Raw genomic sequence first — 26,192 nt, forward strand, 5'->3', positions numbered from 1 at the left:
CCAGGTCCTCCCTGGCCTTCTCTCTGAACCATCCTTCACCTTGTCAAATGCTTCTTGGTCTCCAGAAACTCCTGCCAGATCGGGTTGTGCACCTTCAGACAGGATTTGGACTCAACTTTAAGGTCATCCATAGCTAAGTGATATCTGGAACCTCTGTGTCACTGTCCTTTCCTCATGTTTCCTGCCCAACTCAGATGTGCCCTGCTCCTGCAAAATGTAAGGCTGCCCTTCCTCAATCTTAGTACTTGTCCACACATATTCCGCTCCAGCCTGTAGCACAGGAGTGAATGTGCCCTCCCCAAGAAACAAAATCCACATTTCTCCTCAGGATGGATACTCCAGCTCTCTTTTGATAGCAATTGCTGAAGGAGAAAGTCACCATTAATTACAAACGCGAGTTATCAACTTTTGTAATTTAAGTATCCCTTAATTGCTGTGGAAAGCTCGTAAACTCCTAAGTGCCAACTTATGCCTAGAATGTGGGGCCCTTACCTAGGACACAAGCACAGGCCTCTCACAGAACCTGACTGTGCTATCTAGCTTTCCTCCACTGTACTGAAATAACCTGACAGAATCAACTTACAAAGAGAAAAGGTTTATTTTGGCTCACAGATTTGGAGGTATCGGTCTGTAACTGGTTTGGTCTATTGCTTTTTGCTTGTGGTGAGGCAGCACATCATGGCAAGAGCACATGGAAAAGCAAAACTACTTACATCACAATTAGAGAGCAAAACGGAAGGAGGAAAGACAAGTGTCCCACACTCCATTCAGGGCACACCTCCAATGACCTAAGGACCACCTACTAGGCCCGGCCTCCTTAAGGCTCCACCACTTCCAAATAAGACCACCCTGGGGACCAAGCCTTCAACACTTGGGCCTTTGGGGGACACTTATACAAATTTTAACACTCCCCTAGCCTCTGGGTCATCACCTGAGATAAATTCCGGCAGCACGAGGCTAGCACACATGCATACACCATGAGCATAGTCCCAGCAAATCACAGCACACTGATAGAAAATACCCCCACCCGCTTCAGGAGCCTCTGACTGCCACACCCTGACCAGAGTCATGGAAAGCCACTCTCTTTCACAGTGCAGGTAAGTATGCTTGGAGAAAACTTAAAACCAGACACAAGGTCTCTTGGGAAGGTGGACATCATGGCCACTAGGAGACAATGGGAATGAAAACAAGAAAGGACTTTCCAGTACCCAAAACCCTGGGGAAAGAGGACCCCAACTCACCTCCCTCACTTCCTGGCCCACTGCATCCTTCACTGAGTACTTGGAACAATCCTGAGGTAAGGAGCATGGAAATGCTAGGCTGGTGTGAACTTGTCATTCATCTCCCTGGAACTCAATCGCACAAACAGTCCACATCTGGGACTTCTGGGCACCACTGTAGGACTCTCAGGCTTTTTCTTTATCTACTTCAGTGAAAAGAAAGTGCAGGTATTGGAAAAAATCTGTTAAGGCACACTGTAAACTGTGTCGTGTAATCTGTTTATTATGGTTCATGGATAGGATCGGACTCTCAGAGCATACTCCTTCTTAGCACCAAGGTCTGGCTCTGTGGTCTGCACAGTGAACAGTCAGTGTTGCGTTCATTCTCTTTCCGTCTTGCCAATGTTGAGGCAACCCTGTAACACACAGTGCAATGGCCGGTCTCAGGCATGTTTCTAATGCAAGCTGTCTTCACTGTCCTTAAGTACAGTGAGCCCTCAGTATCAACCAACGGCTCCTCATGCAGGGACTCAACCAACCCCAAAACAAAACTATTTTTAAAAAGAGTAAAAAATAATAAAACAAAAATAACACAAATTTTAAAATACAGTACAACTACTTCTATAGCATTTATACTGTATTATGTACTGTCATACTCTAGAGATAATTTAAAGTAGTCAGATGTGCGTGCAGCTTATATACAATACTACCCATCTTATATAAGGGACTTAAGCATCCTCAGATTTTGGTGTTCAAGTAGGGGGGTGGGTCTTGGAACCAATCCAATGATACCAAGGGGATGACTGCATGTAACAGTAAAAACTTTTGGGGGATACTAACTGTGAGGCAAGCAAAAACCTTTAACTATTTTCTCCTTATTTACTTCCAGAAATAGAAGATTGTTAATTCACATCACATACAGATGAGTTTTGGTTCTTCTTTGCTGTTGCATACTGAGTTAAATCCACACTAAGCTAAAGTGCCCTGGTGAGGTGCTGCTTTGTGCTGTAAACTGTATTCTACCAACAGCAGATACTCTATGGTGTGAATGCTGTGACAGACTCTGATCAGGACATAGTGCACACTGGAGATGGGGAGAGCCATTAGGTCAGTTCCAGGCTAACCCTTAATTCTCAGAGGAACTATAATGGCAGCTGCCATTTTGGGAGATTTTTACCACCTAAGGCTTGTTTTTTATACTAAAAAAAGGCAGATCAGAGTGTTGATGGATAACTTCTGAATCAATTCCTCTCAAGAATGGACAGGTGCATCATGGGCATAGAAGGAGAAGAAGTACAAGCTATAGGAAACATATTCAAAAAAAGTAATAGCAGAAAACTTCTCAAATATTGAGAAAGAGATGTTCATCCAAGTACAGGAGGCCATTAGGACTCCAAAAAAGGTAAGACCAGATTAGAACTTTCCCACATCACATTATAGTTAAAATACTATGTATAGAGAACAAGAAGAGTTAATGAAACCTGCAAGGGAAAAGCACCAAGTCAATTATAAAGGCAGACCCATTAGAATAACAGCTGATTTCTCAGCAGAAACTGTAAAAGCAAGGAGGGCATGGAATGATGGATTTCAAGCTCTGAAAAAAAAAAAAAAACTGCCACCCTAGACTACTCTACCCAGCAAAACTACTGTTCATAATTGAAGAAGAAATAAAAAAAAATCTTCCATGATCAACAAAAGCTAACCCAGCACTGCAGAAGGTACTTAAAGGTAGTCTAAACACAAGAGGAGATAAATGCAACCATGAGAATAGAAGGAAAATAAATCTCACCAGACAAGCAGAAAAACAACTGAGGAGCAGGGAAGAACCAAACATTATAAAAACAACAAAATGGCAGAAACTACCTCAATTACCTTTTGATAACAACTTTGAATGATAATGGCCTCAATTCTCCAATCAAAAAACACAGACTGGTGAACTGGGCTAAAAATAAGACCCAACCATTTGTTGTCTACAAGAAACACACCTCACTAACAAATATAAACACATGCCTAAAATGAAAAGATGAGAAAAGATCTTCCAAGCAAACAGACCATGAAAATAAGCAGAAATAACCACACATCTGAATTCAAACCCGAATTAGTCAGAAGAGGCAAAGAAAGTCATTTTATATTGATAAAGGGAACAATTCATCAAGTAGACTTAACTATTCTAAACATATACACACCAAATGTAAATGCACCCAGTTTCAGAGAAGAAGCACTACTCGAGGGCATCCAAGATGGTGACTAGAGGGCGGAAGCAGACAGCATGAGATCCGTAAATCAAAAATCTTGCTGAGATAAAGGAAATGCAAATTAAAACCACACTAAGATTCCACCTCACCCCTGTTAGAATAGCCATCATCAGCAACACCACTAACAACAGGTGCTGTCGAGGATGTGGGGAAAAAGGAACCCTCTTACACTGCTGGTAGGAATGTAAACTAGTATAACCACTCTGGAAAAAAATGTGGAGGCTACTTAAAAATCTAAACATTGATCTACCATATGATCCAGCAATACCACTCTTGGGGATACACCCAAAAGACTGTGACACAGGTTACTCCAGAGGCACCTGCACACCCATGTTTACTGCGGCACTATTCACAATAGCCAAGTTATGGAAACAGCCAAGATGACCCACTATTGACGAATGGATCAAGAAAATGTGGTATTTATACACAATGGAATTTTATGCAGCCATGAAGAAGAACGAAATGTTATCATTCACTGGTAAATGGATGGAATTGGAGAACATCATTCTGAGTGAGGTTAGCCTGGCCCAAAAGACTAAAAATCGTATGTTCTCCCTCATATGCGGACATTAGATCAAGGGCAAACACAACAAGGGGATTGGACTTTGAGCACATGAGAAAGCGAAAGCACACAAGGGAGATATGAAGATAGGTAAGACACCTAAAAAACTAGATAGCATTTGTTGTCCTCAATACAGAGAAACTAAAGCAGATACCTTAAAAGCAACTGAGGCCAATAGGAGAAGGGGAGCAGGAACTAGAGAAAAGGTTAGATCAAGAAGAATTAACCTAGAAGGTAACACACACGCACAGGAAATTAATGTGAGTCAACTCCCTGTATAGCTATCCTTATCTCAACCAGCAAAAACCCTTGTTCCTTCCTATTATTGCTTATACTCTCTCTACAACAAAATTAGAGATAAGGGCAAAATAGTTTCTGCCGGGTATCGAGGGGGTGGGGGGGAGAGGGACGGGGTGGGGGGAGGGGGGAGAAATGACCCAAACATTGTATGCACATAGGAATAAAAAAAAAATCTTGCTGAGATGCTGGAGCCACACTTGGCAGAAAAAAAACACCAAGAAGAAGCAAAACTCCCACACCCCAAACCCCCAGCATGTACAAAGCTTCTCCACACCACGTTACACTGAGAAAACAGGAGGAATGCCGTGCCTCCACACACCAGCTCCAAACCTGTTTGGGGGCTGCAGACCAACAGTATGGGATTCAGAGGGAAATAAAGAAAATGGATACCAAGTTCCAGACCCCAACAAAACAAAGATAGACTATCCCAAGGAACCCAATGAAGCCTACCAGAAAGCCTCCTAAAAGAAGAAATCCTGCAAGAAATCACTGAGAATTTCATGGAGATGTTACTAGACAAGGTCAACCAAAATGTACAGGAGGTGCTCAAGAAATACCAAGAGAACAAAAATAACATGAGAAGACATAAAAACAAATAAGCAAACTCATAGGAGCACTAAATAAATACCAAAGTGAAACAGAGAACACTGTAAATAGAGAGATAATGAATTAAGGATAAAAATTGACAATATTAAAGAGGAAGTGACCCATGATATGGAAAACCTCAGGAAAAGAATGAAACAGAAATACAAGACACATGGAAGGCCACTCTAGCAGACTAGAGCAAGCAGAAGACAGAATCTCAGAACTTGAAGATGGAATGGAAATTAACGGAAAAACTGAAGAACTATTAGTCAAACAACTCAAAACCTGTGAAAGGAATACGCAAGAACTCACCAACTCCATCAAAAGATCAACCCTGAGAATCATGGGCATTGAAGAAGGAGAAGAGGTGCAAGCAAAAGGAATTCATAATATATTCAACAAAATAATAACAGAAAATTTCCCAAATCTAGAGAAAACTATGCCCATTCAGATACAGGAAGCCTCCAGGACACCAAACACACTTGACCAAAATAGAACTACCCCAGGACATATTATCATTAAAACAACAAGCACAGAGACTAGAGAAAGAATACTGAAGGCTGTAAGAGAGAAAAAACAAATAACATACAAAGGTAAACCCATCAAAATCACAGCAGATTTCTCAACAGAAACATTAAAAGCAAGAATAGCATGAAGTGAGATATTCCAGGCTAAATGAATGTAAATTCAACCCTAGGATACTCTCCCCACCAAAACTATCATTCAAAATAGATGGAGCAATAAAAGTCTTTCATGATAAGCAGAAACTAAAACAATATATGACCACCAAGCCACCATTACAAAAGATTCTTCAAGGAATCCTGCACACAGAAAATGAAAGCACAAAAAAACCATGAAAGGACAGGCAGTACCAAACCATAGGAGAAGAAAAGACAAGAAAGTATAGAGTAACTTTGATTCATCTGCACACAATCAAACCCTTAAACACAAAGACAACTAAATGACAGGAATCACCACATACCTATCAGTACTAACACTTAATGTTAAGGGACTTAACTCCCCCATCAGAAGACACCATTTGACAAACTGGATTAAATAACAAGATCCAACAATCTGTTGCTTACAGGAGACCCATCCCATCTCATCAACAGAAACAAGCACTGGCTTAGGGTGAAAGGCTGGAAGAAGATTTACCAACCCAGTGTCCCCCGAAAACAGGCAGGAGTAGCAATACTTATCTCAGACAAAGTAAACTTCAAACCTACGTTGATCAACCAAGATAAGAAGGACATTCCATACTAATAAAAGGGGAAATACACAAAATGGAAATAACAATTATCAACCTATATGCACCCAATGTCAATGGACACAATTTCATCAAATATACCCTGAAGGACCTAAAAACATATATAAACTCCAACACAGTGGTAGTGGGAGATTTTAATACCTCCCTATCACCAACAGATAGGTCATCCAAACAAAAAAATCAATAAAGAAATCCTAGATCTATATCACACCATAGATCAAATGGACCTAGCTGATGTCTACAGAATATTTCATTCAACTTCTGCACAATATACATTCTTCTCAGCAGCTCATGGAACCTTCTCCAAAACTGATCATATCTTAGGGCACAAAACAGGCCTCAGCAAATATAAGAAAATAGAAATAACACCATGCATTCTATCTGATCACAATGCATTAAAACCAGAACTCAACAACAAAAACAATAGTAAAAAACATGCAAAGAGTTGGAAGCTGAACAACACATTGCTCAATGATGAATGGGTCATTGATGAAATAAAAGAGGAAATTAAAAGGTTCCTGGAAGTTAATGAAAATGAAAACACGACCTACTGGAACCTATGGGACACAGCAAAGGCAGTTCTGAGAGGAAAGCTTATAGCCATGAGTGCATATATTAAAAGGACAGAGAGATCTCAAATCAATGACCTAATGCTACAATCTCAAACTCCTAGAAAAATAAGAAAAAGCAAATCCCAAAACAAGCAGAAGGAGAGAAATAATAAAAATGAGAGCTGAAATCAATGAAATAGAAACAAAAAAAATACAAAGAATCAATGAAACAAAAAAAATGGTTCTTTGAAAAAATAAATAAGATTGACAGACTTCTGGCAAACTGACTAAAATGAGGAGAGAAAAAACCTAAATCAATAAAATCAGAAATCGAAAAGGGGAGATAACAACAAACACCATGAAAATCCAGAAAATCATCAGAGACTACTTTGAGAACCTATATTCTAATAAATTAGAAAATCTTGAAGAAATGGATAGATTTCTAGATACTTATGACCATCCAAAATTGAACCAAGAGGATATTAATCACCTGAATAGATCAATAACACAAAATGAAATTGAAGCAGCAATCAAGAGTCTCCCAAAAAAGAAAAGTCCAGGACCTGATAGATTCTCTGCTGAGCTCTATCAGACCTTAAAAGAAGAACTAATACCAACCCTCCTTAAACTGTTCCATGAAACAGAAAGGGAAGGAAAACTACCTAACTCATTTTATGAAGCCAGTATTACACGCATCCCAAAATCAAACAAAGATACCTCAAAAAATGAGAATTATAGGTCAATCACCTTAATGAACATCAGTGAAAAAATCCTCAATAAAGTAATGGCAAACTGAATCCAACAACACATAAGACAGATCACTCACCACAACCAAGTCGGCTTCATTCCAGGGATGCAGGGGTTGTTGAACATACGCAAATCTATAAATGTAATATAGCACATTAATAGAAGCAAAGACAAAAATCACTTGATCATCTCAATAGATGCAGAAAAAGCCTTCAACGAGATCCAACACCACTTTGTGATAAAGCTCTAAGAAAACTAGGAATAGAAGGAATGTATCTCAACATTGTAAAGGCTATATATGACAAACCTCATACTTAATGGTGAAAAACTGAAACCATTTCCCCTAAAATCAGTAACGAGACAAGGGTGCCAACTATCCCCACTCCTATTCAACATAGTACTAGAATTCCTAGTCAGAGCAATTAGGCAAAAAGAAGAAATAAAAGGAATATAAATAGGTAAAGAAACTGTCAAAATATCCCTATTTGCAGACGATACGATCCTATACCTTAAAGACCCAAAAAATTCTACCCCAAAACTCCTAGACACCATAAACAGCTACAGCAAGGTGGCAGGATACAAAATCAACTTACAGAAATCATTAGCCTTTCTATACACCAATAACAAACAAACTGAGAAAGAATGTATGGAAACAATTCCATTTATAATATCCTCAAAAAAAAATCAAATACCTAGGAGTAACTTAACAAAGGATGTGAATGACCTCTATAAAAACTACAAATCCCTAAAGAAAGAGATCGAGGAAGACGACAGAAGGTGGAAAGATCTCTCATGCTTATGGATTGGAAGAATCAACATAGTAAAAATGGCTATATTACCAAAAGCAATCTACATGTTTCATGCAACTCCCATTAAAGTCCCAAGGACATTCATCACAGAGATTGAAAAATCTACCTTAAAATTCATTTGGAAACACAAGACACTGCGAAGAGCCAAGGCAACACTCAGCAAAAAGAGCAATGCTGGTGGTATCACAATACCTGACTTCAAACTATATTACAAAGCAATAACAATAAAAACAGCATGGTACTGGCACAAAAACAGACATAAAGACCAGTGTAACAGAATAGAGGACCCGAATTATGAATCCACACAACTATACCCACCTTATTTTTGACAAAGTCACTAAAAATATACAATGGAGAAAAGACAGCCTTGTCAAAAAATGTTGTTGGGAAAAGTGGTTATCCATCTGCAAAAAAACTGAAACTAGAACCATGTTTATCACCCTGTATAGTATCAACTCAAAATGGATCAAGGACCTTAATATCAAACCTGAAACTCTGAAGTTGGTACAGGAAGGAGCAGGAAACACTCTGGAAGTAATAGGTATATGCAAGGACTTCCTCAATAGAACCCTAGCAGCACAGCAACTAAGAGAAAGAATGGACAAATGGGACTTCATAAAACTAAAAAGCTTCTACACAACAAAAGAAATGGTCTCTAAACTGAAGAGACTACCCACAGAGTAGGAAAAAATATTTGCCAGCTATACATCAGACAAAAGACTGATAACCAGAATATACAGGGAACTCAAAAAACTAAACTCTCCCCAAATCAATGAACCAATAAAGAAATGGGCAACTGAACTAAACAGAACTTTCTCAAAAGAAGAAATTCAAATGGCCAGAAAACACATGAAAAAAATGCTCACCATCTCTAGCCATAAAGGAAATGCAAATCAAAACCACACTAAGATTCCATCTCACCCGTTAGAATAGCCATCATTAAAAACACCACCAACAACAGGTGCTGGTGAGGGGAAAAAGGAACCCTTGTACACTGCTGGTGGGAATGCAAGCTAGTGCAACCACTCTGGAAAAAAATTTGGGGGCTTCTTAAAAATCTAAACATAGATCTGCCATATGATCCAGCAATCCCACTCCTGGGGATGTACCCAAAGGAATGTGACACAGGTTACTTCAGCGGCACCAGCAAACCCATGTTTATTGCAGCGCTATTCACAATAGCCAAGTTATGGAAACAGCCAACATGCCCCACCACTGGCGAATGGATTAAGAAAATGTGGTATTTATACACAATGGAATTTTGCTCAGCCATGAAGAAGAATGAAATCTTATCATTCGCAAGTAAATGGATGGAACTGGAGAATATCATTCTGAGCAAGGTTAGCCAGGTTCAAAAGACCAAAAATCGTATGTTCTCCCTCATATGCGGACTTTAGACATAGGGCAAATACAGCAATGTTGTTGGACTTGGGTCACATGACAAGGGGAGAACACATACGGGAGGTATGGGGATAGGTAAGAAACCCAAAACATGAAAGTATTTGATATCCCACTGCAGAGGAACTAATACAGAAACCTTAAAGTGACAGAGGTCAACACGAGAAGGGGATCAGGAACCAGTGTAAAGATCAGTTATAGATGAATCAACTTAGGATGTAACACATTTGTACATAGAAGCAATGCTAGGAATCTCTCTGTATAGCTATCCTTACCTCAACTAGCAAAAACGCTTTGTCTTTCTTATTATTGCTTATGTTTTCTCTTCAACAAAATTAGAGATAAGGGAAGAACAGGTTCTGCCTGGAAGCGAGGGGGGTAGAGGGGAGAGGAAGGGGATGGGGGTTAGGAGGGAGAAATGGCTCAAACAATGTATGAATAAATGAATTAAAAAAAAGCACTACTCAACATAAAAGCTCAGATAGAACCCAACACAATAATAGTGAATGACTTTAATACCCCCTCTCTCACCAATAGATACATTATCCAGTCAAAAAATCAACAAGGAAACCTCAGAATTATCAACTATAAGATCAAATGGACTTAATAGACATTTAGAGAATATTCCACCCAACAGCTGCAGAATACATGTTTCTCAGCAGCCCATGGAACTTTCTCCACAGTATGTCATATTTTAGGACAGAGAACAAGTCTTAGCAAATACAAGAAAATTGAAATAACTTCCTATATTTTATCAGCCCACAACAGAATAAAAGTAGACATCATTAACAAGAGAAACTACAAAAAGAAATCTAATACATAGAGACTGAACTTTTTAAAGATTAGTGGGTTACTGCAAAAAATAAGGGAAGAAATAAAAAAATTCCTAGAAACAAATTAAAATGAAAACACAATCTACCAGAACATTTGGGACACAGCAAAGGCAATGCTAAGAGGAAAGATTATAGCCATGAGTGCCTGTATTTTAAAAACTCAGAGAGACTTCAAATAACTAACCTACCAAGAACTAGCCAAACCTAAAAGTAGCAGAAAGAAAGAAAGGACACTAATTCAGAACAGGAATTAGTGAAGGGAGACTAAAAGAACAACACAAAGAATTGAGGCAACAAAGAGTTGGTTCTTGGAAAAGATAAACAAGATTGATAAACCTTTAGCCAAAGTAACCAAAACAAAGAGGAAGAGGACCAGAATTAACAGAATTGAGATGAGAAAGGAAACATCACAACAAACACCAAAGAAATCCAGAGGATCTTCAAGGAGTATTTAAAAAATCTATATTCTAATAGACTGGAAAATCTAGAAGAAATAACTTTCTAGATGCATTTGACCTACCAAAATTGAGACAAGAAGATATAAGCCACGTAAACATATCAGCAATGAAACTGAAGCAGTAATAAAGAGTCTTCCAACCCAGAAAACCATAGGACCAGACGGATTCGGTACAAAGTGCTACCAAACCTTGAAAGAATGATACCAATGCTCCTCAAACTACTCCAAAAAACCCATCACAAAAAAGGGCTGGGGGAGTGGCTCAAGGTGGAGGCCCTGAGTTCAAACCCCAGTACTGAAAGGCCTCTGCTCTAAAACGCGGAAGACAGATGTTGAAGAAGACACCAGAAGAAAGAACCCCCATGTTCACAGATTGGCAGAGTTAATACTGTGAAAATGGCTATCCTACCAAAACAATATTCAGATTCAATGTAGTCTCCACCAAAATTCCAATGGCATTCTTCACAGACAGAGAAAAATCAATCCTAAAATTAATTTCAAAACACCAAAGACCTCAGATAGCCAAAGCAAACCTGAGCAAGAGAACAATGCTGGAGGTATTGCAATACCTGACTTCAAGTTATATTACAGAGCCAAAGTGACAAAGACAGCATGGTATTGGCACAAAAACAGACAGGTAGATCAACAGACGAGAATAGAAGGCCAAGAACTAAGCCCACACATTTATGGCCATCTGATATTTGATAAAGGTGTCAAAAACCTACATTGGCAAAAAATAGTCTGTTCAACAGATGGTGTTGGGAAAACTGGATATCCACATGTAGAAGACTGGAGCTAGACTGCTGTCTCTCACCCTGCACAAAAACAGATTCTGAACGCATCAAAGACCTTAATGTAAGATGAGAAACTATGAAACTGCTAGAGGAGAAACAGGAAAGACCCACGAAGATATAGACACTGTTCACTGCTTTTCTGAATAGAAACCCCAAATGCTCAGAAAAAAAAAGAGTAAGATTTGAAAAAAATGGGATTCCCACCAAATTAAAAGGCCTCTGCACAGCAAAGGAGACAGTGACCAGAATCAAAAGGAAAACTACTGGATGGGAGAAAATCTTTGCCAGTTATTCATCAGAAAAAGATTAATGTCCAGAATATATATAAAGAGCTAAAAATTAAATGCCAAAAGAACAAATAACCCAATTAATAAATGGCAAATTAACTGAGCACTTTTCTAAAGAAGACGTACAAATGCCTAATAAGCAAATGAAGAAAAGTTCAACATCCTTAACTGTAAAAGAAATGCGAATCAAAACTTTACCGAGATTCCATCTCTCCAATCAGAATGGCTGCCATCAGGAAACCTCACAACAAATTCTGATGAGGATGGCAGGCAGTGGAGATGAACCCTTACACACTGCTGCTGGGAATATAAATTAGTGCAGCCATTATGAAAATCAGGATGGAGGCTCTTTAAAAAACTAAAGATAGAACCATCCCTGGGCATGTATCTGAAGAATACATGTAAGTCAACATACAGTAGACATGCCTGTACATGTTTATAGCAGTACTATTCATGATAGCCAAGATACAGAATCAGCCTAGGTTCCTGTCAACTGACAAATGGATAAAGAAAATGTAGTATATGTAAATACAATGGAATACTATTCAGCCATTAAGAAGGGTGAAATTATGTCATCTGCAGGAAAATGGATGGAGCTGGAGATCATCATATTAAGTGAAATAAGCTGGAATGAGAAAGAAAAACATCATGTTTTCTCTCTTACGTGAAATCTAGTCTTTAAAAATGAGTAAAAGAAATGTAAAATAGGTCCTGTTTGGGAGTGGGAGTCCATGGGAGGGATGGAGGGTGAGAAGAGAAGGGGAAGGGGTGAGTGAATATGGTCAGAGCACTTCACACGAACACATGACAACAGAACTATGAAACTGGTTGAAATGTTTTAAGAAGAGGGGAGGAACAGAGGGGGTGAAGGGAGTGGATGAGATCCAAATATATTGCATGTGTGTGGAAGTATTACCACGAAACCCGTTGGTCAGGTTCAAAGCAGGATAATCTGATCTGAGGATAAAGTTTCACTTGGAGAAGTTCTTTTCTAAGTTCAGTGCTACTACAGAAAGTCTCTACAAACAATTCCCTTTTCAGAGGGGAAACTGCTTTCCGTATGCACGTGGACACGAGACAGCAGCAGCAGGTATCAGAACACAGGATTTAAACACTGTGCACTGCTTATGGTAGTTCCATCTGAGGCTGACTTCTGAGCTGGGCTCAAAATGTCTTGTCACAGCTGGACATGGTGGTGCATGGCTACAATCCCAGCAGCTCAGGAGGCAGAGGCAAGAGGATCACAAGTTCAAGATTAGCTAAGGCAAAGTTGTTATTGAAATCTTATCTCAAAAAAAATTTTTTTTAAAACCTCAAAAGGTCTGAGGATGTGGCACAAGTGGTAGAGCTCTTCTTGCCTAGCAAGTGGGTTCAATCCCCAGTACCTCTAAGAAGAAGAAACATGCCTTGTCACCAACACAGGAAGCTGTTTCAATACTGATAAACCATTGCTTCCTTGGAAATCACAATAGACTCTCCCCACTAACAACAAGCAGCAGTGTGCAGACTTTTTTTTTCCTACCTGAGCTCTAACTGCACCATATGGCTCTCAATCTGTATAAAATGTCTTAATGAGGCATTGCAAAAAGCAAGTACTATGTTTTACCCTGGTAAACATTTTTCCTTTTGGCACATGATATACGTATAACACATATCACATAACGTGTGTATAGAGATGTATTTTTTGAGGGGGTGTTAGGGATGGAACAGCACCCACGTGCATGCTAAGAAGTTCTCTACCACTGAGCCACACTCCCTGCCAAACACATATCTGTTAAGAGTTTTTTACCATTCTATCGAAGAGTCTACAGAGGAAGTTTCTTTTTGGTCTGGAAACTGTGGTACACTTCTTTCCTTGATTTGCTGGCAAATTTTCCTCATTTTCCCCTTCGCTGATGTCCTTGAAACATCCAGATTCAATCATCTGCATGCACAGAAGAGAGGCCGGGCAGCTACGGGGACTCTGTGAGTGCAGTGCTTCCTGGGGCTGGCAGCTCCACCCGCACCTGTGCTCAATGTGGGCCTCTCAGAGCAATTGGGCCTGCTCTGCTTCCCCTTCACTGCATTCTCACTTCCTCTGCTTCTTGACCTCTTGTTGGGATAAGTGATGTGAACTCTTGTTTCCTTTCTCCAGTGTACCCCCAAAACTGTTAACACCATGGGAGCCACTGCTGCCAGCCAGCCCTGCTTAGTGAGCAGGATCCAGGGTTGCCAGCAAATCCTTTTTGGACCCAAGATAGCCACCTTCTGTACACTTCCTGTAACTGGGACCGGGCAGCTGCCTTGCTTGTGGATAATTGTTGATGTGGTCTTGGTTTGCCCATGGTCTAACCCTCTGGTCAAAAGTCTAGCTTATATTTACTTCTCAAACTCTCCCATGTGCATGTGTGCAAACACATGCACACGCAATTCCATCGCTGTCGGAACTACCATAAACCTGCTCTGCTGAAAAGAGCAGTACCTCATTCTGCCAGGGGATGGAGACACACCCGGTAGCAAACTGAGCGTAGAAGGCGTCATCTGTGGTGTCCAGGTAGACTCCTTTCACCACGGAGAACTGCCCAATGTCCAACACATCCTTACAATAAATGGCGTGAGGCTGGATACCGAGAACAAAGAGAAGCATCAGCCTAGGAGCTATGGCTCCTAATCCACATCACAAAGGGCGAGACTGTTAAAAAGTCCATGCGTGAATGCCACCACCACGCCTCTTTCCAGTCATTGCCAAGGCCCTTTTTCTGGTTCATATAAAGTCCTCTCTCTCTCTCTCTCTCTCTCACACACACACACACACACACACATACAAACACATATCTCTGAGAGCCCCTTCTCTTTCCTGCAACGAAAAGCAAGGTGAAGGACAGGATGGGGTGCTTTTGTTGGAAGATGCAGGGCAGAACTGGAAAACTGTGCAGAGGCATGGAAGCCATCAACTTGGGACCCATTAGTGACAGTTCTCACCACCTGCCCCCCTGGTTCTGGGCAGTGGAGGTTTTTTGGAGCCTCCTCCAAAAGTGCCAGTTTACCATCTGAGTGAAAAGTGGCAGCACACTCCTATTCTGCCTGTCAGGGTTGAGTGATATCGGTGCCCTATCCATCTTGCTCTACCTCAGGGGCTGGCAGTCCCTGCTCTGGCACTGCTGTCCTCAGGAACAACAGGTCAGGCAAGCAGGCAGGGCCACAAGGCCTTCACCTCCTTCCAGAGCTCTCCTTGCACTTCTAGGGCTACAGAACCTACAGCACAACACTCTGCAGTGATGGGGCTCTCTGTAGTTCTGGGACATCTTACTGTAGGCTGGAACTTGCACAAATGTCAAGTGTTACAATCATAGCAGTCGTGCTCTGTAGGTCACTGGTCAGCACTGCTCTTAGAGCAGCTGCTATTCTCATGGACCCCCATGAGGTGAGGAACGGAAGGCACTGGCAATCCCCATCCTTAGGGCACAGTTCAGAGAAAAGCTTCTGGCCACCCCCCAATTGCCTTAATTCTGCAAGTGAAACTTCCGTGTGTGTTACCATTAGCCTGCTGAACTGGCTCCCTGTGGGCTCATTTGCTTAATCTGAGGAGGACACACAGTCTGAGATTCTCTGGCTCCTGCCCATGTGCTCCCTTATTCTCCCTTAGCCTTCTGATGATTGCCTCCCCTGCTCCCGACACCAAGCAGCCCCATCTCCAGGCCAAAGAGCCCATGTGAAGTCTTGGATGCCTCACTGTTAGGTAATGCTTTCCTGGTGAGTCAGTCAGTCTGTCCTACTGCTTGTCTCTCTTTGCCTGTTTTGCTTTTCCTGTGGCCTGCATACCTCGAGCTGTGCTTGGCAGGTAGTAGGCATCCATGAAATATGTTAGGTATTAATTAATTCCAAGGAAGCAGTTACGACTATAACATATGATACAAATATAAAGCAAACATAGCACGTTCTGAACAAGTCCTACAACTAAAACTGTGTTAATAGTACATCTATCTTAATCTCATCAAGCACTGCAAAATGACTTCACCCTCATGTCTCTAGAATGTGTGTGCTACAGACTGTTCAGGGTAGAGTCTGACTTGCATTCATTTCTCCTCGCATCAGAAGGAGTTCATTTACTATGCACCAAGCACTGCCAAGTGCCAGGCTTGGTACTGAGCACTGTGAAGACATGACCCCTTTGAAGTATGACCTCAGCATTCTCACAAGGAGGCAAAGTGACAGGTAAATGTGGGGCCATGCTATAGTCCCAGGACTTTGTGCAAAGTGGAGTGGGGACACACATTCCAGACTAAAGCAACAGGTGGGTACCGCGTGTGAGACGGTGAGCACAGGGACAGGGGAGATGCCTGCCCTGAGATCAGAACAGGGATATGGGACATGCAGAGCCTTGAAGAGCACGCTAAGGAGGTCTGAAGTGGTGCTGAGGTTTGCTGAGGGCAGCTGCTTGGCTGCACCTGCAGGGACAGACAGTGGACCCCAGGCTCTGGAGCCAGAGAGCTGCTAGGAAGGTTTGCCAGTGGCTGTGGGAGAGAGGAAGCAGCAGAATGGAGGCTTCACGGAGCAGGAGGCACATCCCGGCTATGTCATGTGGCTCAGTATCGCTTTAACCAAAAGTGTGCTGTGGGGCCAGCTGCTCTGGGCGGTGTACTTACATCAGGACAGAAAGGGGGGTCTAACATATTTGCTTCTAGCCTGCTGAAGTTAATGTCCTTGAACACCGGGTGCTGCTTCACTCCAGCAGCTCCATCGCCCATACAGCCCAGCCGTTCACTTGGATCTTTGGTGAGTAACTGCACGAGAGGCAGAAATAGTCAATTTAAGCTCCTAGGATAAAAATGAAAGCCCCAGTGTGCCCTCTTTAATAACAAAGAACGAGGAGTGGCAGAGAACATCTACATCTGAACAAACACGTCCCTCTAGTGTCAAAGTGTGAATTTAGACATCATTAATTTGGTTATAGGATGCTTCACAAAAAGTTTGTCTTTAAGCTACCAATAAATGAGGGCTTGGTGAAAGTGATCCTTCAGTAACAATTTTTTAATTATGTAAAAATTAAAGAATTTTAAAAAAAGAAAATAGAAACTGTTGAGAACTTCAGAGATACCATTTCAATGGTAAGCTATATTTATAATTAGAAACCATTTTTAATCTACTCATTAAATACATTACTAAGAAACTTGGGTGGGGCAAAAATTTAGCAAACCTTGTCTAGAAACTGCATATACTTAAAAAATAACAGAAAGTGTCTCTTTTCAAAGTATACTTACAAACATATTTACAATTATCACAAATTCAAATAAGCCTTCTTCTACAATTACTATCAATCTAAAAAGGGTAGGCTGCTGAGTGTCCCAGCTACTCAGGAGGCTGAATTGGGAGATGGCTTTGAACCCAGGAATTCGGGACCAGTCTAATCTTGGCAACATAGCAACACTCTCTCTATTAAATTTTTTTTGAAAAGGAAAAAAAGATTAGGCTGTGCTCAGGAGCGGCACATTAAAGATCTGGAACTCTACATACAGTGTAGAGAAGGGGTTGGGAAACTATGCCAGCTGCCTGACGGCCACTGGGGCATTGGCCTGTGGCTGTGTGTCGTAGTTGGGATGGAGACTTGCCAAGCCCAATGACGTCTACTTCGTGCCCTTACAGAAGAGTTTGCTGATATCTGACCTGGGCTGATGTCTAGCACCCACCACAGCTTCTCTGATATAAACTGATATCCCAAAGCCCAGAGGTATTCTAGTTTATCGCCTATGTCATACACACAATCTCACTTTCTGAGCTTTCCTTTCTCAGACTTCCTATGCTGAGCCTGTTCCAGGACCGTGTCCAGAAGGCAGAGTCCTACCGTCTTCAGGTTCCAGCTTCCTTGACCCCTACCCTCCAGCATAATAACCTCTATTTCTCCTTTATGATACTTATCATAACTGATGTCACAGCCTTTTCTGCACCACTTGAAGCTTCCCAAGGCAGAGGCCGTGTGTGACTCTCTTGCCCTCTGCTGTGTCTCCAGCACCTAGCCAGAGTAGGTGCTCAATAAAAATGTCTTCATTTGTAGGCTTTGTTAATCTAAACAAATCTGAAAATTAAGTGTAATGCTCAGTACAACTCCTCACAGCTCAGGGATTCCAGGACTGTTGCTAAGCCTGCTGCCATGGACGGTCTGAATGTCTGTGTCTTCTGAATGCAATAGTAGCAATAGGTGGGAAGGAAGTGATTAATAGGATTAGGAAGTGACTGGTGCCCTTCAAAGAGAGCTTGTTTGTCTTGTCCTCCATGTGAGCATACAGTGAGAAGGTGCCAGCTATGAACCAGAACTTGAACCCTCACCAGACACTGAACCTACCCGCATCTTGGTCTTGGGACTTCATAGCTTCCAGCTATAAGAAGTAAATTTCTTTCAATTACACATTACCTGCTCAGGAATTTTGTTATGGCAGCCCAAATGCACTAAGACATGCCCTGGTGGGGGAGTACAGGGTGGAGGACAGTTTGGCATCCATATATGGTCCCCAAGTCTGGGTACAAGTGCTCTTGCTGCTACTTAACAATGTGAGTGACAGAAATCAAACTTAATTTTTTTTTGACTGTGAGTGACTAGAAATCACTGTGAGGATTAACAAGATATTTGAAAATTACAAAAAGGTATCCAAACATCAGGTTAGTTTGATCCCCCCACCTGGAATTGCAGCCAAAAGCCAACTAACTCTTCTTTTTCCTTTCCTACTGTCTCTCCATTGCACACCAGCCTAACACTGACCTTTAAACCAAACTTGGCTCATTCCTCCTCCCCTGCAGACACACAGGGAGCAGTGGCTGCAGGGGTACCCAGGCCCAGGTGACAGCAGATGAACAGGGCACAGAGTGGAGGCCTCCCTTGCCGACCCAGCTGTGCATGGCCCCAGCCCACGTCCTGCCCTGCGGATGCTCTGCATGCCCTCCTCTCTATCTGCTCTTGTGCAAGCCACCTGTACATCTTGCACTGCCTCCTGCAGTCTGTTTGTTGGACATTCAATCCATTCTTCAGTTGTTTCTCCTCTCAGTAGTTTCTCAGGAGTAATGTGTTTCTACACCCTTTCCATGTGTCGTTTCATTTTATCCACTTCACAATCCTGTTTTCTCACCTGCATTTTACAGATGAGAGACAGAGGCTCAGAGAGGTAAGCTCTCACAGAAAGCTGACACTCACCAGGCCGACTCCAGAGCTAGTGCTCCTACCCCTTGTTCAGACACCACTGTCTTGCCCAGAGCCTCCAGAGCAACAGGATTTCATCCTGAAAACCCATCAGCCCTTCTATCAAATTCTGCCTTTTTCATTGGCTGTTTTATGGGTTGTAGGCCTAACATTACACTGCGAGCTCTTCAGGGGCTGGATCTACTTCTATTTTCACATTCCTGAAGCCCCACCAGTGGTCCTGTGTGTAGTAAGCACTCAAGTAAATATTTATCACATAAATTCATATCACATGAATAGAAACTATAGCTTGGTCAAAATGTTGTGAAACACTGTCAGCTCCCAGCTGAGAGAAAAGGCTTTTCAGTGACAAGTCTGTGACGCCCATCACTTTGTATGAGGGAGACCAAAATAACTATTTCCCAGCTACAACCAACTCACAGAAGTTACTGGTATACTCCAGTAATAGGTACAATTGCTGGCAACTCCAACATCCATGCAGGGGACCTGTGCCTGCAGCTCATCCTCCCTGTCCCTGCCCCATGGCCCCTGTTCTTCCTGGGCCACACTTAGGCTCCTCAGTGCCAGCAGGCCCTCTTCAGCGCCATTCTTGATAGCTTTCTCTCTGTGTTCCTCCACTTGTTCTGACTCCAGCCTGGAGGTGCCCTGACTCCAACCACCAGTGACTCACAAAAGCCTGTGACCTACTGAATCTTCCCTTTTCCTGTGCCCTCTTCCTCATCCACTTAGACTCCATGGTCCACCATTCAGTCACTCCTCTGCACATACCTCAGCGACCCTGCCTCCCTCCTGCTTCGTCACACCATCCAGCCAAACCTCAGAGTTGGCAAAATGCGGCTCCTTGCCTCTCTGAGCCAGTGTCCATCTGCAAATCCACTTGTACCTCCAAGGAATCCTCCTCTCCTCCCTAGTCCTTCAGCCTCATCTCCTCCAGATGGTGCTTCACACCTTCTCTGCCCTCACACTCCCAACACTTCCCTCCCCACTCTCGCCTTGTTGTAGCTAAGGACCTGAGAAAACAGAAGCTCCTTACCATGCCCACTCTGCCATCAGCTGCATGCAGATTCAGAGGGGAGAGCACGACACACCCTCACCTGTGCACTGGCTCCCATCCTTCTCTCCCGCCCAAAGCCATTGATCCAGTGAGGCCCCTGCCCAGAGCACTTCTGCTCAGGCTGTCAGGTGGGAGTCAACTTGGATCCTTCCCCTCCTCATCAGCAAATCCCACAGATCCATCCATAATCTGACCACTCCTCACATCTGCTGTGCCACCACAGAGGTCTCTGCCACCCCCATCTTCACTGATCCACTGCAAAGCCCCAGCCGGCCTCTCTCCTTCCAGCCCTCTCTCTCCTAGATCCTGCCAACTGTACCATTTCCACATCCCCTGCCAGGTTTCCTGATTATCCAGATACTGGTCACCCTCTGACACACTAGCCTCCTTTGTTCTGTTTACTGTCAATTTTCACCCACTCTGCAAACAGAATCAGAGCACCAGGAGGACCTGGACTTTGGTCTGTTTTACTCACTGCTGTACCTCCAGTGCCTATGACAGTGTCTGGAACATAGAAGATGCTCAATGAATCCTTGTTGAATAAAAATAAATGAAGAAAATGTGCTTAAAATTATAAACACTGATTTAAGATAAGTAAATAGCAGAGAGCTTCTCTTATTGATTCAGTGTCTAGGCACCTGGGGTGGTGAAACAGTCCTTTGCAGATGTAATCCAACTGCTCCTGGCTCATTCTGTGACTGTGGGCCAGGCTTACCTTTCTGGGCCTCACTGTGGCTCACGGATACCTGTGTGAGCCTTGAAGGCCCTAATTCAATGAAGAAATGTATCTGTGTAGCCCCCGTCACAAAGCCAGACCTACAGCAGGCCTCTCAGACCGTGTCAGCAATTGGTTTAAAGAAACTAAATAGGAAGAGACAGTCTTGCCATTTCAAACTAGACTAGCTTTATGTTTAATTTCATATGAAGTTAGTCAACGAAACAAGACTCAGTCGTTTTTTGAAGACACAATAACCTCAGCACAACTCTTCCTTTCAGTAGCATCGTCTGAGAAACTGATGAGAACTGTATTTATTCTGCTTTGCTCTAATTGGTCAGAATCTCCCGTATCAGGTCTGGAAACTTTTATCTCTGCTCTCTGAGCTGAGGTGAAATTCCCTTGGCAAGCATACCAGGAAGGAGGCATTTACTAAGAGTCATGGCTGAGCTCTCCTGGACCTGGATTCTTACTGTTGGGCCAGGGGCTCAGGGCGCTGGGCTGCCTGCATGCCTACTGCCTGTCTGTCTGTCTGTGTGACTACTGGTTTTTTCAATCAGTGAAATAATTAGTGTGAGTTGGAAGTTTATTGCCCCACTTCTCAGAGCCTGACCCACCATCTGGCAGATAGATTTGGCGTCCATTGAAAACTTCTTGGAGTACTCCTCAGTGACCTCCTTCACTCTTCGGTCGATCTCTTCCCGTTTGACTTTTTCTTTGAGTTTTCTGAATGGAGAATGTCCCTGAATCATTTCATATATCAGACAGCCAAGTCCCCACCAATCAGGACTAAATGTGTAATGTTCATTATTGAGAACTTCCGGAGCTACATAACAAATACAGGACATTTAATTACATTAAATTTTGGGTTTAAATTTAAATTTAAATTATAAATTATAATTATAATTTAATTATAAATAATTATAATTATTAATTAATAATTAATAATTAATTCCAAATAATTCATTATAATTTTAATGTTTGATAAAACATGGTGAACCTTAAAAACATTATACCAAGTGAAAGAAGTCACGAAAGTCTGAATATCATACGATTCTATTTCTATGAAATAGACAAACACACAAATGCAGAGACTGAATGTAAACTCAGGGTTCCAGGCCCGGGGGTAAAAGCTGAGGAATGGGGAGGGGAGAATTGTCAATGGGTATGAGGTTTCTTTTTTGAGGTGATAAAAAATGTTCTGAAATTAGGAAGTGGTGATGATTATGTAACTATAAAATACTAAAAGCCACTGATTTACACACTTTAAACTGTTGGCTTTTATGATGTGTGAGCAATATCTCAATGAAGCCGTCACTTTAAAATGTTTGTGCATCTACCCTGGATGGCCGGACTGCTGCAGAGTGAAAAGTGTGGGAAATGTGCTGCAGAGGCCTGCCTGCAAGGGGAGGGCATTCCCTCTACTCAGAGCCAACCCGCAGGTGCCCCAAGTGCATTGCCAGCTGTTCCCATGTTAGTGGAAACCCAGTGTCCAGTGAAGGTAAGAGAGTGGGCTTGGGGTCTTCCTGCAGCTGCCTCGGAGGCCATCGGGGAAGGGCTGGCACTGCCCTCAGATCTGTGGCATCACCAGAGCAGGGTGATTTCCTGGGGGAGGCAGGGTGGCACCCACACGCACAGGATGCTGACAACATGAGGAGACACATGGCTTTGTCCTGACTGCGCCCTCATGTGTCCGTGTAACCTCAGGACTCAGAGCCCTCCATGGGACAATGACTGCAAAGGCGGTCTTTCACGTACCCATGTAACCGACGGTTCCGACTCTTCCTCGAACCGTCTCTCCTTCTGGGATTTCCAGAGCCAGACCAAGATCTGAAATCCGGATGTGTCCTGTGTTCAAATATAATATGCAAACCACAGGGAGAAGTAATAGCATTTTAGCAACAATAACAACTGGAAGAAAGACCATCTTGAAAGCCATGGATGAGGGCTGAGGATGTAGCTCAGTGGAAGAGTTTGCCTACCATAGGTTCAATCTCCAGTACAAAAAAAAAAAGCCTTGACTGAAGAAATAGCATTTTATACTCTAAAACCTTTAAAACTTACACTCAACTTTTTCACACTTAGTAAAATTTCATATAGTGCATTGAGCTTCACTGACAACATGAAATGAGATCTATGCCTGGGGAAGCCCTTAATAACACACGACCACTGGATAAAGACAGAAGCAGTGTGCTCATTATTCTACTTCTATATAACTATCAGGGACATCCATAAAAATAAAATGAACATTACATCAGCCACAAATAGCCCCTAAACACTTTCTATCAGAGTGCCAGTATGCTTATACACAGGGACAACTATATACAAGTGATACGGAGCCTTTGCGGAGAACAAATGCTAATAGTGTCAGGGAAATAACAAATAAAATTAAGGTGCTTCACTTGGAGCACTATACTGAATGTGGATGCCTTGTATGTGGGAGGAAATAAATATTTGCTGAATTCCTATGACAATAACAAATTATACAAAGTGTTCTCATAAGGACACCTGTTCCTGGATTTGGGCCCACACCCATAACCCATAACCTCATCTTATTTATTTATTATTTTTTTGCAGTGCCTGGAATTAAACCTAGCCCTCACACATACTAGCCAAGTGCTCTACCTCAGAGTTACACCTCCAGCCCCTAAAAAACCTCAATTTAATCTTGGTTACTTTTGGTAAGTCCTCATCTCCAAATACAAGCACTCTCTGGGGTCCTGGAGGATTAGGACTTTGTGAAAGTTGCCAGAATCAAATATGAGTCACTGAGTCCAACTCACACAGAATGGAGCAGGGTGAGGAAGCCATGAAGTGGGGTTCTCTCACATGATTGGCTCAGTAACACCAACTATCAAGCTTGCTACCTGCCACACAGGACGACAGCTTGCTGCCTGTTCAGGGACACTTGGCCAGCACATTGTACTGATGAACTAAGCTGTATCCCAGTTCCCTGCCTTTAAAAATCCTTGTCTCCCCGGAGATGCCTGGGACCCTTGAGAGCCAGCACACGTACTCCAGCCTCCCGGGTAGCTGTAGACAACAGGTGTGCACCACTGCAACCAGCTGTTGGTTGAGATGGGGTCTTACAAACTATTTGGACCATGATCCTCTTGATCTCAGCCTCGTGAGTATCTAGGATTACAGGCCTGAGCCATTTACGCCCAGCTAGACGCACTCTTTTTTTTTTTTTTTTTTTTTTTGTGGTACTAAGGTTTAAACTCAGAGCCTACACGTTGAGCCACTCTACTTGTGATAAGTTTTTTCAAGGTATGGTCTCACAAACTATTTGCCTGAGCTGGCTTCCAGCCATGATCCTCCTGATCACTGCCTCCTGAGTAGCTAGGATTACACCTGGCATAAATGTACTCTTAACATGCAGTCTAGCACTTGTGTGCCTTAGTATTGACTCAAAGTGAAAATTTATGCCCACATAAAAACCTGCATATGTGCATTTATAGCAGCTTTACTCATCACTGTCAAATCGTGACATCAACCAAGATGTCAGTAGGCACATGGCTAAACTGTGACCCATCCAGACAGTGGAATATTATTCAGCACCAAAAAATAACCTGTCAAGCCATGAAAAGACATGGAAGAAGCATATATATTACCAGGTGAGAGAAACCAGAATGAAAAGGCTATATATTATGATTCACAACTATGACATTCAGGAAAAGGCAAACTACGGAGAAAATAAAAAAGTCAGTGGTTTTCAGGGAGAAGAGAAGGAGAGAAGACTAAGTGTAGCAACACAAGACATTTAGGTAGTGAAAAACTCTGTATGATACAGTAATGATGCACACAAGCCAAATACACTTGTCAAAATCCATAGAATAGGACCTGGGGGTGTGGCTGAAGTGGTAGAGTGTCTGCCTGGCAAGTGTGAGACCCTGAGTTCAAACCCTACAGCTGCCAAAAAATAAACCCAGAGAATATGTAACATGGAGGAGCCCTGATGTGGATGATGTGCTTTGGCTAATGGTAATGTGCAATACCAGCTCATCAGTGTACCACACCAATACAGGATGTAAGTAATAATGTGACTATGTTTCTAAATTCCAGCAACATAAACAAAAAAAAATGGAAATTTAAAAACGACCTCACTAAAAACCATCAAATAACTAAATGGGTAAGATCTTTGCAATGAAAACTACAAAGCAAGCTGGGTGTGGTGGGGTGAGCCAGCTACTTAGGAGGCTGGGGCAGGAGAACCGAGTTCAAGGCCAGCCTGGGGCAACTTAGTGAAATCCTGTCTCAAAGTAAAAAGGGCTGGGGATGTTAGCTTGGTGGTAAATCACTTGCCTCACACTTGTGAAACCCTACAGTCAATCTCCAGTACCACAGAAAACACAAAAAAGAAAGGAAGGAAGGAAGGAAGGATGGAAGGAAAAAGAAAAACTACAAAGCAATATTGAAAGTAACAAAAGTAGACCCAAATCTACAGAACTATAGGCAACGTTTGTAAATTGACTCGACATGGTGAAGAGGTCAGTTCTGTGGAGGTTATTCTATAGATTCCAAACACTTCAGTCAGACTCCTAGCACATTGCTGCTCTTTCAGGTTAGCTGTGGAAATTCATATGAAATGGAAAAGTCTAAGAATGGCTAAGGCAATCTTGAAGGTCTGCAGTGTGGGAGAAGTTACCTAGTAGAATCAAGACTTGATAGAGCTCTAGTTGTTCAGAGCTATGGTACTGCCCCAAAGATAAACAAAAGACCAAGGAACAGAACAGACTCCAGATTTACGAACAGACCCACCCACGGAGAGACACTGGGTTTCTCACAAAGTGGAATTCCATAATAGCATGGGGAAAGATGACCCTGTCTATGAATGGCACTGGGCCAGCTGGTACACACGTGAACAAATGTGCCTTACCTGCTACTCTACTTTATATACAAAACCAACTCTGGAGTTACAGGAAAGATAAAACAACGATGATGTTCTTAAAGGGAGATGTAACATTTTATGGTGCAGGAGTAGATGAGATTTCTTAAGCAAAACATAAAAAGCACTAACTAAAATGGAGAATGTCTGGGACTTCTACTTCCCACCAAGAGTAACTGATGCAAAAATTGTTGCCTTTCTACTGTAACAATTAAGATCTGGTCATTAGGCAGCAGAGAACTGTGGTGCCAAAGAAAAGAAACACAACAGCTAGCCCCATAAGACTGTGGCCCAGGAAGTGA

At 42.2% G+C, this 26,192-nt stretch overlaps 1 protein-coding gene across 7 annotated transcripts in view; it reads right to left on the bottom strand.

The window, feature by feature from the left end:
* Positions 1–1,485: 1,485 nt before the first annotated feature.
* Grk4 (G protein-coupled receptor kinase 4) overlaps positions 1,486–26,192 on the bottom strand; it is an 84,143-nt gene continuing 59,436 nt past the window's right edge. For 6 of the 7 annotated variants that reach the window (XM_074042722.1, XM_074042725.1, XM_074042724.1 and 3 more), the window contains 7 exons: positions 22,761–22,850; positions 21,620–21,828; positions 16,691–16,828; positions 14,527–14,664; positions 13,855–13,989; positions 7,567–7,621; positions 1,486–1,636 (listed from right to left, as the gene is read on the bottom strand). In XM_074042722.1, the coding sequence (XP_073898823.1) occupies positions 7,583–7,621; positions 13,855–13,989; positions 14,527–14,664; positions 16,691–16,828; positions 21,620–21,828; positions 22,761–22,850 (749 nt within the window). In that variant the 3' untranslated portion in view covers positions 1,486–1,636; positions 7,567–7,582. The remainder of the gene's footprint in view (positions 1,637–7,566; positions 7,622–13,854; positions 13,990–14,526; positions 14,665–16,690; positions 16,829–21,619; positions 21,829–22,760; positions 22,851–26,192) is intronic. The other variant, XM_074042723.1, reaches the window with a different exon arrangement.

Source organism: Castor canadensis, chromosome 9, assembly GCF_047511655.1.
Source record: "Castor canadensis chromosome 9, mCasCan1.hap1v2, whole genome shotgun sequence".
NCBI classification, from domain to species: domain Eukaryota; kingdom Metazoa; phylum Chordata; class Mammalia; order Rodentia; family Castoridae; genus Castor; species Castor canadensis.